A 13557-nucleotide genomic window follows, 5' to 3' on the forward strand; every position below is an offset into this window, starting at 1 on the left:
AATGCATCATGTTTATTTAAAGACTCCAGGGAATTTATCATTCTAGGCGTGTTTGAGGCCATTTTTGAGACTGGAATTGTTTGGTGAACCTGCTCCAAATTTATGAAGATGGCACTTTTTTTGGGCGCAACTGTGATGTGGTTTTCCTACTGTCAGTAAAAGTACTCCAAGGGGTTGCGTAGCGTGGAGATACAACTTTTTTTGAAAAAAGTCACATCAAATCTGTGCGTTCTAACCTGTAATCCCACCAAATTTTTCACTCCACTTTTGAAAGTAGTGAGGCTCGTCAAAAATGACGTAGCAGATTTGATAAATGTCTCGCCTCATATTTCCAGTGTTGAACCTTATTTTTCAAAACTTCTGAAAATTACCCTGGCATGCTGGATATCCGCTTCTGGGCCAAATTCTGACTGATGACAACCCATTCTTGCCTAATCAGTGCTTAGAGTTTATCCCAATTTCCGTGTTTTCGTTTGTCTGCTTTTTGAGGATTGATAACAGTTTCTCAATGAGCTTCTGGGGAGTTTCCTGGCCATGGACTCAAAATTTCACATATTAAGTTATCACTTTTGCCTTGTGACATGTCACTTCATCGTGCTAGAGAAAGCATTGTTCATCACCAAATTGCCCCTGGATCGTTGGGAGAAGATGCTCTTGGAGGATATTTTGATACCATTCTATATTCTTGGCAGTGTTCTTAGGTAAAATTGTGAGTAAGATGAGAAGTAACCTAAATGGTCTCAGGATTCTTTACTGTTGGCATGACAAAGCACTTATGGTAGTGCTCACCTTTTCTTCTCTTCAACACCCATCTACCGGTCATGTTTTCAGGATTTCTTTAGTATTGCGCAGGTGATATAATTAGCGTCAATGCATCAGGACTTACCACAGGTGTTCATTCTGTGGAATATTCTCAAATCATGACCGTCAGGTGAGCCCTGAGAACTGGAGTTGGGGAACACTGCTCTAGGCAATCACTTTTCCAGATGTCAAACAGTATGAAGGAGGCTTCAGAGAAAATAACTTTACCACACTCTTCTGCAGTCCTATCCCTGTATTTCCTGCAAAATGTCAGTCTGTCCTTAAAAGTAATTCTTGGAGAGTAGGGACTTCGTTGCTGCCCTTTTTGACATCAGGCTATCCTCCAAGAGCCATTGCCTCACTGTGCATGAAAAGGCGCTGAAACCTGTCTGCTGCCATTCCTGAACATGACCTGCACTGGTGGTGAACTGATCCCATAGCGGCATCATCTTGCTGGACTTTCTTGGGCGCTCTGCAGCCTTCTTTACCACAAATAAACTTCTCTACTTGAAGTTCTTGATGATCTGATAAATGGTTGATTAAAGTGCAATCTTACAAGGAGCAAATCAATGATGACTGCACATGTTTCCTTGGAAGTAACCATGGTTAACAGAAGACATTGAGGGACATTTATCAAGACTGGAATTCCCCCAGTCATAAACCCTGTGAACCAAAGTGAGATGCGCCTAATTTTTACGACAAGGCAGACTCATTTCGTAAGAGGCAATTAGCCACATTTCATGTGCCAGAAACTGAAGTCTACACCAGCTAGGGGGTTGATGTAGACTACAGCCATAGATTATAGTAAATCTGGAAGCTGCATGCTGCCCGGCAGCTTTTCATGACACTTTAGAAAAGAGCTGAGAAGCTCAAAACCTGCAAATTATGTCAAATAAGGCATGCACCATAATTTGCGACTTTTGGTGTAAACACCTTAGTGAATGCCCCTCAATAAGTTCAAGCACCATCCCCTTTTAAAGCAACCAGTCTGCTCTTCTAATTCATTCAGCATGCCAGTGATATTAACGGCATTTTCCTTGTTAAAGCTTTCTCCTGAGCTAGTGAGATCACTGAAATGATGTTAGCAGGTCATTTTCTGCAAGAGCGGAAGTGCAGTAGAAATAGGGTTTTTGTGATTAAGTTAATATTCATGTCTAGGTCACTCTTCATAACAATTTGGATTTAATGCAAATTGCCACCATGTAAACTGAAGCAGTAAACTTTGTGAAAACCAAAATTTCTGCCCATGACTGTACACCCTCACTGCTTCCATAGGAATTAACAGGATCATAGAAGTCAGGTGCCGCTAATCACATGCCCTTTATAATTTACCATCAGCAAGTTTGACCACCTCTAGAAAAGAAGTAGTTTTGGCATTTTGCAGGTCTGGAGCACTAAGCCAAGGACAACAACATCAGTTATGATCTTAGAGAAGCAACTGTTCCAGCTCATCAATCTGGGAAGTGTAATAAGGCCATTTCCAAACAATCTGAAGTCCATCATTCTACAGTGAGAAAAATTATTCACAAGTGGAAACATTCAATACAGCTGTCCAGTAAATTCACCCCAAGGTCAGATTGGGCAATGCTCAAAAATTGCAAAAAATATCTAAACAATACATCTAAGACGCTACAGTCCTCAGCATGCGAAATGTTCCAGTTCACGACATTACAATTGAAAAAAAGACTGAACAAATACACCGTATGGCTTGTTTGGAAGGGTTGCCAAGAAGATGTCTGTTATTTCTAAAAAAGATTAGGGCAGTACAGTTTGTATGCAAAGTTTTATCTGAACAACCCACAAGACATTTTGGAAAGATGGACAGACGAGACCAAAGTGGAGATGTTTGGCCATAAATCACAATGCCACATTTGGTGAAAACTGAACGTAGCATATTAGCACAAGCACCTTTTACCAACTTCAAGCTTGTGGTGAAGGGGTGATTTGGGTTTGTTTTGCAAGCAAAGGACCTGGGCAATTCGCAGTCACTGATTCGACCATGAACCACCAAAGTATTCTAGAGTCAAATGTGAGGCCATTAACAGCTAAAGCTTGGCTGAAACAGGGTCATGCAACAGGACAATAATCCTAAGCACACCAGCAAATCTACAATAGGACGGCTGAAAAAGAATGAAGGTGTAGCACTGGCCCAAAGACCAGACCCCAACCCATTTTAAATATTGTGAAAGGAACTTAAAAGGGGTTGTCTCACTTCAGTAAGTGGCATTTATCATGTAGAGAAAGTTATTACAAGCCACTTACTAATGTATTATTATCCATATTGCTTCCTTTGTTGGCTGTAATCATTTTTCCATCACATTATACACTGCTCGTTTCCATTGTTACAGACCACCCTGCAATCCATCAGTGGTGGTCGTGCTTGCACAATATAGAAAAAAAAGCACTAGCCTATGTGCGCTCCCATGGTCCCGGCCACCAGAGAGGCCGACTCTTTTTCCTATAGAGTGCAAGCACGATCACCACTGATGGATTGCAGGGTGGTCTGTAACCATGGAAATGAGCAGTGTATAATGTGATAGAAAAATGAATCCAGCCAAAGGAAGCAATATGGATAACAATAATATATTAGTATTTATTTTGTATTAACTTCCTCTACATGATAAATGCCATTTGCTGAAGGGAGACAACCCCTTTAAGAGAGTTGTGCATAAATATGCAAAAACCTCAATCAACTGGAGCAAAATTGTAATGGAGAGAATCAAAATTCCTCCACGGTGAGAGACAGACTTGTACATTTTAAAAATTCAAGCTATCAGTGGTTGAACGAGCTAATGATTCACAGGGTGTACTTTTCACACGTCACTTCCATTTAGGCTTCAGGTTTGTTGAATACATGAAACTGTGAAATCTTTTCTAAAAAACGTCAAAAGGACCAGTATATGTGTGTGTGTGTGTGTGTGTGTGTGTGTATGTGTGTATATGTGTGTATATGTGTGTGTGTGTATATATATATATATATATATATATATATATATATATATATATATATATATATATATATATATATATATATATATACACACACACATACACACACACACACACATTTTATCCTGATACATAAACTATAGAATTCAAAGAGGATGTATTTAGTCTTCTCATCACTGTACATGATTATGTGTTAGAGGTTAACGTGTGCAGAATTACATTATAGCATATCTATACAGTGGTCCCTCAAGATACAATGGCCTCACGATACAATATTTTCAACATACTATGGGTCAGAAATGACCATTGTAAGTTGAAACTAGACAACATACAATGTCTCAGACTCAGATCCAAGCAATCAAGGCCACTTCTCTATATCTGTAGTAGTTGCTAGTTAGCAGCTATTCCTGACTGTTATATGTAAAGACTTGTTTTATTTGTCGAAGGGTACTTTCACACTAGCGGCAGGACGGATCTGACAGGCTGTTCACCCTGTCTGATCCGTCCTGCCGCTCCGTCCCCATTGACTATAATGGGGACGGGGGCGAAGCTCCCAAACAGCACGGCGAATAAGCCGCCGGACTAAAACTACGACAGTCGACTTCAGTCCGACTGCCTCTCGCCGTGCTGCGCCGAAGCTCTGCCCCATCCCCATTACAATCAATGGGGACGGAACCGCGGCACAGCGAAATAGCAGCAGGAGGGATCTGACAGGGTCAGCCTGTCGGATCCGTCCTGCCGCTAGTGTGAAAGTAGCCTTAGTTATCTGCTTATTTTTCTTTAACCTTCATTTTCTCTTATCTTGGATGACATTTTGGGGCTTTGGAACCAATTACTCAACTTACAATGGTTTCATCATACAATGGTCGTTCTGGAACCAATATTGTAACTTGAGGGGCCACTGTATATCCTCTAAATACAAGCGCAACTTGCGATAGACATATCAAATGTGCAGATAAGGGTGTTCGAACTTGTTGCGATTTATGTTGCACAGACGAGACTTGCACGTGTTATTATCACAAATTACTATGCTTTTGCCATGCATTTCCTGACTGCACATTTAGTAAATGTTAAGACGACAGTTTCAGTTTGCTTCACTTGTTCAAGCTGCCTGGGCAAAAACCTGTGCAATTTATGGTAAAATATCTAAACCTAGACTCGTCTATCAGACTTCCAGATAGAGAAGTGGGATTTGTCACTCTACAGAACATGTTTCCACTGCTCCAGAGTCCATTGGTGGCGTGCTTTACAACTCTACATCGGACACTTGGCATTGTGCTTGGTGAGGCTTGCAAGGAGCTGCTCAGCCATGGAAACCCAAGTCATGAAGCTCCAAGTCACAGTTTTTGTACCGACCATGTCAGAGGAGGTCTGGCACTCTGCATTTATCGAGTCATCAGGACATTGGTGATTTTTATGTATTAGGCTACTTTCACACCTGCATTCGGTGCGGATCCGTCTTGTATCTGCACCTATAATGCAAACGCTTTTATCTGTTCAGAACGGATCAGTTTGTATTATCCCAAAAATAAAAGTCTAAGTCAAAACGGATCCGTCCTGACTTACATTGAAAGTCAATGGGGGGGGGGCGGATCAGTTTTCAATTGCACCATATTGTGTCAGTGTAAACGGATCGGTCCCCATTGACTTACATTGTAAGTCAGGATGGATCCATTGCTGCAAGCTGCGTTTTGGTGTCTGCCTCAAAAGCAGAACGGAGACCAAACGCAGCCAAACTGATGCATTCTGAACAGATCCTTATCCATTAAGAATGCTTTGGGGCTGAACTGATCCGTTTTGGGCCGCTTGCGGGAGCCCTGAAACAGATCTCACAAGAGGAGCCAGAAACGCCAGTGTGAAAGTAGCACTATGCAACTCCGCACTCTGTGACCCCGCTCTGTAACTTTACGTGGCATCCACTTCATGACCGAGGTGCTGTGGTTCCTAAATGCTTCCACTTTAGAATAATACCACTCAAAGTTAATTGCAGAATATGTAGTAGGGAAGAAATTTCCTAAACTGCCTTGCTGCAATGGAGGCACCCTATTACAGTTCCATGCTGAAATTCAGCGAGCCCTTTAGGATGACCCATTCTTTCACAAATGTTTGTAAAGGCAGACTGCATGTTAGATGCTGGATTTTATACACCTGTGACAATGGGGCTGAATAAAACACCTGAACTCAATATCTAAAAGGTCCCTTTGGAAGGCATGATACAGCAGGCAATTGCCAGTAAGGAAGCGTTCCTTCCTGGCAGTCACCTGCTCATCAGCAGAGAAGAGCACTGTATTTACATGCAGCAATCTCCTCCACAGTATGGGGAGGAGCGACCACTAATGCCATCGCTCGTCACCGTGCAGGCTCGTTGTCTGCTGGCAGCAAAGGCTGTTTACACAGTTTGATCTGCTGCCAGCAAACGACTGTTTTTGTGTCCAGACAAATGATTACCCAATGAATGGCGCCTTTACACTGCCAAATAATCTCTTACAAGCATTCCTATGAACACTCATAAGCGATTATCTGGTAGATTCTCACCCTGTGTAAAGGGCCCTTTAGAGGAGAGTTCCAATACTTGTCCATATGGTGTTTATAGGCACCCTTAAAGGGTTGCACATCTCATTTAGTTAGGACTGAAAATGGTTAGGCATTCCCCAGGCCACAATAGAAACAAAGCAAGTTACATAAAGTTACTTACAAGGAGTATTTTAAGGTGTCATCCAGTTCCATTATAGCTGCCTGGTTCCCACAACGATAACAATAATTAGGTGCGCTGAAAATGGTTACCACATTCCTGTCATGACACCAGTTGTATCCCTGAAAATGAAATGACTGATTTAAAACTAGTAAAAAATATAAATCTAAATAAACAAAGTTATTTGAACATCCTCTGAATGCTTAGGGAATACGGACAGGAAGTAGATTTCTGAAGCATGTGTATGGATTTCCGCAAGCTCTATCCAGATCAGCTGCAGAAAATTCTGCAACAAATCGGCCACAGCCCCTCATAGGCAGGAATCATTCATACTTCTGATCTCAATGTTAGCAGTTTGTTAGACTTCTCCTGCCTTCATTTTCTGGGACATGTCATGTGAAATATCAGGGCATCGTTTAAAGCAATACTTTACTACACCATGTCCACTACTAAGCCATACCGATAGTAACTTATTAAGCATAGTTTGTCATAATTCTTCCAGACATACCTCCATTACAAGCTGATGAGCACGTGACACCAAAGTGAGTCCATTGGCATGGTTAAAGGTTTCAGAAATATCCTGCCCAAAAGTGTAGCCAGCACCTCGGGGGGAAATGCCCCAACCTCCACGATCATCTGGATCAGACCACAAAAGGTCACACATTGGCCCCTGGACGAATAATACAATGGAGTTAGCTATATTTGATTGTTAAACATTACAGTAAACATTATAGCAGCATTATGGTCTGTGACCATGTACACGGTATTATATAGGGGAGGTTGAGATAGTCCTGCCCACATTAGACGAGCAAGCATTCAGGGGTCAAACTCTGTTCATGTTTTGCTCTTCTCTACATTTTTATAAGGCACTGGATACCACCATTTTAACACATAAAGCACCACTCCAATATTTATCAGATAAGCAGTACAATACTAACATCAAAATTGTGAAGGAATCTACTTAACATTCCGAGCAACTTTACCACAATTTAGCCAAGAACATATACAGATGTAGTAGAGTTAACGCTCATGTTTTATGAGAAGTGTTATCTAAACTAAATGCGTTAAGCAAACACCTTCAATTGCTTTCAATTGTTTCAAGATAACACAATGAGTTAAGAAATTTGAGTTAACTGTTTGAGTGTTAACCCTGCTACATCTGTATGCTGTTGCTTCAGGTAGCAAAGATACAGCAGTGGAGGGAGATCCAAGTCTAATGTCTTAAGAGGACCAGTAGCCTCGGCTGCTCACTGCTCCGTTCTCGTTATAACTGCACAACAATTAAATTCACAGTAGATTCAGACGCTACAGACATCTAACTGGCTGCTCGAGTGATCCTCAGCCTCACCAAGTATTACCTCATGTGGAACTTCTTGTAAGCGATCCAAAGCACGAATATGATCCAGCGTATCAATAGACGGAGAAAGACCTCCGTGAAGACAGAAGATCTAGGAAGAAACACAAAATGTATACATTCAACAGAATCCAACACATACCGCTTAAAGTGGGTTCACATTGTGTTTCACGCCTCCATTTGATGTATACGTTAGAGAGAAAAATAACGCAGAAAACCATGTTTTGGTATCCTGCAGCGTACGGTAAAAAAAAAAGTATACTTTTTTTACAATGGAACTCTATGGTGAACAGATGCCAATGTATGGCATCTGTCTGAGGCATCCGTTTAACATCTAAGATTTTAGTATACGTTAGATAGGAAAAACACAATGTGAACCCACCGTGACAGCAATCTACCAATGACCTTCACCCATCAGTGGTCATCTTGCAAGATGCTGGAATGGATGAATAACAGTGTAAGACCGCATTCGGAGGGTTGGAGTTCACAATGCAGTTGTGAACCCGCCTAACAAGAGACGGTTAACTACTAATTGTGCCGAGAAGCACTACCATGCCTCCAAACAGCCTCACTTTAATGGAAAGCAGCATTTGCTTTTTTTTCTTCCACGCGGAAAAAGCAAGAAAAAAAGTGTGTGTGTGTGTGTGTGTTTCAATACCTCTTAATTAAACCACTAAAATGAAAGCTACATATATGTTTTAACCCCTTCCTGACATGTGCCACTTTAAAGGAGCTATGCAGGCACTACAGCCAGTGAGTGCCTGCTGCTTTACACAGCAGACGCCTGCAAACGGTGTCTGACAGCAGGTGTGTAAAACAGGCACACTCCATCTGTAAAGACCCAACGTCCATGGAACACGTTAGAATCTCTCTGACTGTGAGGGAGATTCAAAGTGGTCAGACAAGGCTTTAGAGGAAAAATGGGTGAACTACTGAAGCTGCAGAACAAAAATTTAAATTTCTTTTAATCCTAAAATTCCTTGCGTTTTACCAGTGTGTAAATGTACGGGGACCCGACCGCAGTGAGGAAAAACCTCATTGATCCCTTTTTCTTCCTGACATCTAAAGTTAAGCACACACAATAGATATATGTCATCTGAACCTGCAAACACTCAGGGCTCATGCACATATTCACTTCAATGGGGCTGCAAAATCCTGAGCCGTTATCATTTAGAGAGCATTAGGGGAATTGCTTTACGGCAGCCACATGGCTAATAGACACAGTGGTCTGGAGGGAACCCTATTGACTTCTATGGGGGAGTTTTCTAGGCAGAAGTCATTGTACAAGGAAAGAATAGATGAGCTCCGACAATCCCCTAATGGAACGGAAAAGGCCTTAGACAAAGGTAGCTGTGTATTTTTCAGTCGAAGAGAAAAGTGCCAAATATACCCTCTGGGGTACCAAGAAAATACATACCTGGCCATCAACTAAAGCCGTTAATGGTAAGTAGTCAAAGAGATCTGTGAAATACTTCCATACATTTGCATTCCCATATTTCCGTAGACACTCATCATAGAAACCATAGACTTGAGTGATTTGTCGAGATTCATGGTTCCCTCTCAATATTGTGATACGTTCTGGGTAACGGACCTAGGAAGGAAATAATATGGTTAAAGGGGTTATCCCATGAATAATGTAAATGTAAATCAGACATCATATAGTACATGATAACCTCTTTCTACCAAAGCTGGGTCCAGCCCTGTACCTCACATGGATCCGGAGATCTCCCCATTCACTGCTCCAACTGTTCTGCTACATTTATTTCAAACTGTCAGGTTAGGGGACGTGTCCTGTCTGCTGCAACTGCTGGCAGGTGAAGGACGGAACTGAGCATGCGCTTCCATCTCCGTGAGCAGGACAAAGAAATTAGAAAAAAAAAAGAGCAAACAGCAGGTGGCGCTATACAGATAGATTTAATTCAACAACGGAGTAGCTATAATAAAATGTTAATTACATGCAATTACAAAAGTATTCAGATCCAGGAGCTGGTTTGTAAAATGCTGATTATTTGTGTCTTTAAATCACAAATTACTACACGCTCTAGGATAAAAACATTAAAAATTATTTTCCATGTGAAATATTCTAAACAAAACCAATCTGCAGAGGCCACTATTATATACACCTGGCTAGTACAAGGTAGCGCCTCCTTGTAGAATGAATTCAGCAAGCTGGTGGCAGCGTTCCGTAATCTTCTGTTACACCACATCTTAAGTATGCCCCTACATGACCAAGATGTGATACTATGCAGTCCATTAGGATGCACTGACCTCAGTTTACCAACTTGAAAACTGTGGGATCTGGCAAGTCTTACCAGAGGTCACCGACTACAGTAATGGAGGCTGAAAATACATCAATACTGCTATAATACATATAATGTTATGTATGCCAAAAAATATTACAAATGAAGGGGGGGGGGATTCTGAAAGTGCATCTTTAATTTGGTATTTAGAGGCTTAAAATTGAAGGATTCATGTAGTTTATAACAACTTCAGATCCCACAATCTGCATAAAGATTCATCAGACCAGTGTATGTTATTCCAGTATTCAACTGGGCAGTTTTGGCAAATCTGTTTAAGAGAGTCTTCTGCTGGGGTGGACAATCCACTTCAGAAGTCCATGTGATGTCAGTAAAGAGATGCTATTCTAGCATCACAATTATTCCATAGCCAAAAACTATTCAGACGTCATTTCTGCCCCCTCCTGGTGCATGGTCTGGACACGGACCATCTTGGGCATGCTTTTATGGGTTCAGTCCCTGCACAGGATACTAGGCTAGGACATCATACAAACTGTAAGAAACAGTGTCATTACCTTTAATGCTACAAGAAGAGTCACCGTCTCCACAGAGTAGTAGCCTCTATCCACATAGTCTCCCATAAACAGGTAGTTGGTGTCTGGGGATTTTCCTCCGATTCTGAAGAGCTCCATGAGGTCGTGAAACTGGCCATGGACATCCCCGCACACGGTAACAGGGCAGCGCACATCCTGCACATTAGACTCTTTTGTAAGAATTTCTTTTGCCTAAATAAAACACAATACATACATATTTATAAAAAAATATGGCAATATAGTGGCAAGTGTGTGATACAGGTAGGAAGACACTTCCAAGAACACTACATGACAGCAACCTGCCTGCTCCTGCGGTCTACAACTGCAGATTATCTATATAAACCACAATGGATTTGCCCAACCATGAGAACGTCTGAAACATAAGGCAAGTAAGATCTTGTGGTCAGAAAAACTACAGGAATATGTTGAGACCTAGCACCTTCTGCGGCACAAAACTGAAGGTACTACAGGAGACCAGCATGCTAAGCAGCTCCATGAGAAAAGGCCCACATGACAATTCAAGTGCCATAGATATTTGTAATTCATAGATAATCATTCATCTCCCATGTATAAAAATGAACCCTACATTTTATATTTTTACCAAAACCAAGTATTTAGAGAAATGATTGAGCGCACAGCTTTACAATCTTACTAGATGAAGTATGATAGCGGTGTGGGTTGTACTGAAGAGCTGAGGGGTTTTCAAGGAAACTTGTCATGATGAACAAGGTGTCTAAGGGGCCATTTACACGTCAGTGTATGTTTTGCGGATCCGCAAAACACGGACATCGGCGATGTGCTTTCCACAATTTGTGGACCACACATAGCCGTCACTTAATAGAAAATGCCTATTCTAGGACATGTTCTATTTTTTTCGGGAACTGAATTGTGGACCCCCAATTCCGGATACGGGCGGCACATTGTGCTGCCATAGAAATTAATGGGTCCGCAATTCCGTTCCGTAAAATGCAGAACGAAATTGTGGACGTGTGAATGGACCCTAATCCGCAGGCTTAGCGTCGGTGTCCGGCAAACCATATACAAACAAATAGCTTTTTTTCGATGCAATACAAGATCTGTCTCATCCGGTATCATCCAGAATAACGGATCCTGCATTTCAATTTTTTCAAAGATCAAAAGAAAAAGTAGCTCCTTCTATAAATCCGGCAATTTCCAGAACACATGGTACCGGATCCAGAATACATCTCTATGGAAATTAATGCCGGATACGGCAAGTGCAGTATTGTTCCGAAATTTTGGCGGGAAAAAATACCGCAGCAGGTATTTTGTCCTGTCAAATACCGTATAAGGGACGGATCGGACGACATCCTGATGCATACTGAACGGATTCCTTTCCATTCAGAATGCATTAGGACAAAACTGGATTTCAATACTGGAAAATAACACTAGTGTGAAAGTATCCTTATTCAGTTATTAATAACACTGTGCATAGACAGATAGAATCAACCTTGTTGAGCAGGACCACCACCATTACGTCTAAGCTCAGAATGAGCAGAGAAACTATGGAGGTCATTTACAGACTGGCTTTTCCCACTGGTCCTTCCCCCGCGCTGCCAGAGGAAGCTCCTAATTTATGACGAGGTCTGGCAGTCCGTGCACCTGAAGTGAAGAACTGCTCCTGACCGCAGTGGTTTTTACTCCTCTTTCAGGGCTCATGCGCCACGTGCTGCGGACCGCATATCCATTTGAATGGATCCGCAATTTTCAAGATTCAGTCCATACTGCAAAAATAAATAGAAGGTTCTATTTTTTTGCGGTGCGGAAGCACGGACCGAAATGCCACAGAAGCTCTCCATGTGCCTGTTGCACGTATATTGCAGACCCCGTTTGTATGCTGGAATACAGGCACGGGCCACACATGTTTGTACGCATGAGGCCTAAATAGTTTTCAGGTGACAGTAAATTTGCTGCAGCCAAAGTCACCAAAATATTTTTGGAAGGGGCATTTAAAGTACACAAAAAACCGAGTAGAATTTTTGTTTTCAGAAATGCCCTCTTATATGTCATTTTGTTTAGCTACTCTGGCTCTATAACATGCTGCCTGCAGGTCGTATGGATAGTACCTTTTCCGATAGCTCAGCCCCAGTTATCTGTAATGGTACATTCATGCAACTGCTATTTTCAGAACCATTGGGTCAATTCACACAGCCACTTAAATAACATAGGCTATGTCCTATTTTGTCCATTTTCACCAACAGCCTCCAAACAATGCAAGGGGGGGAGGAAGGGGGGGTTGCAGGAGCCGGGCTGGGCCTTCAGTTCTGGCAAATTTACTTCTTACACCTAAAAATATTCTTAAATTAGGAGTAAAAACTACTCCAGTCAGGAGCTGGAGCAGTTTCTATTCCGGGTGTACAGACTGCTGGAGCTGCGCTTCATTTATGAGGAGGCGTATGCGAGTCATCAGGCAGCACCAAGAAGAAACAAAGACGGGTGTGAACAGGTCAGCCATGGAAACCCACACTGGGTCATTTACAAACGGCTGCTTGCCCCTAATCAGTACGGAGCAGGATTCTGGCTGGCTCAGTGCAATGGTAGGAGGCACTGGTGAGATGGTTGTCTTTCTTGGGAGATGCCTCTTTATATATTAGTTTCCCATGGAGTGTTGCCAATAAGTCTCCATACCAATAGAGTACTTCCAGTAAGTCTCCATACAGGACTGGTCTCTTTTAGGAGGTTCAGCACCCTGTCTAAGCCCCTTCCAAGACATTGCACTCAACCAGTCACAATCCTACTCTGTACTGATAGGGGGGAAAGCACCCGAAACAGCATATCTGGCCTGGCTATATTCCCTTGTCAAATCCCAAGACTTGTTGGAAAGTCGGATCTTTCTTGACTCATAGAAAGCCACTTCCAATAGGTGGCGCTGGAGAGGTGGTTCTCTTTCTTGGGGGATACCTCTTTGCACAT

General features: G+C 42.1%; 1 protein-coding gene across 1 annotated transcript in view; it reads right to left on the reverse strand.

The window, feature by feature from the left end:
- PPP2CB (protein phosphatase 2 catalytic subunit beta) overlaps window positions 1–13557 on the reverse strand; it is a 33958-nt gene that overhangs the window by 3637 nt on the left and 16764 nt on the right. Inside the window, exons 2-6 of the mRNA XM_044305206.1 lie at window positions 10609–10818; window positions 9214–9387; window positions 7801–7890; window positions 6951–7112; window positions 6446–6564 (exon numbers count right to left, since the gene is read on the reverse strand). Of these exons, the coding sequence (XP_044161141.1) occupies window positions 6446–6564; window positions 6951–7112; window positions 7801–7890; window positions 9214–9387; window positions 10609–10818 (755 nt within the window). The remainder of the gene's footprint in view (window positions 1–6445; window positions 6565–6950; window positions 7113–7800; window positions 7891–9213; window positions 9388–10608; window positions 10819–13557) is intronic.

Source organism: Bufo gargarizans, chromosome 1 (genome assembly GCF_014858855.1).
Source record: "Bufo gargarizans isolate SCDJY-AF-19 chromosome 1, ASM1485885v1, whole genome shotgun sequence".
NCBI classification, from domain to species: domain Eukaryota; kingdom Metazoa; phylum Chordata; class Amphibia; order Anura; family Bufonidae; genus Bufo; species Bufo gargarizans.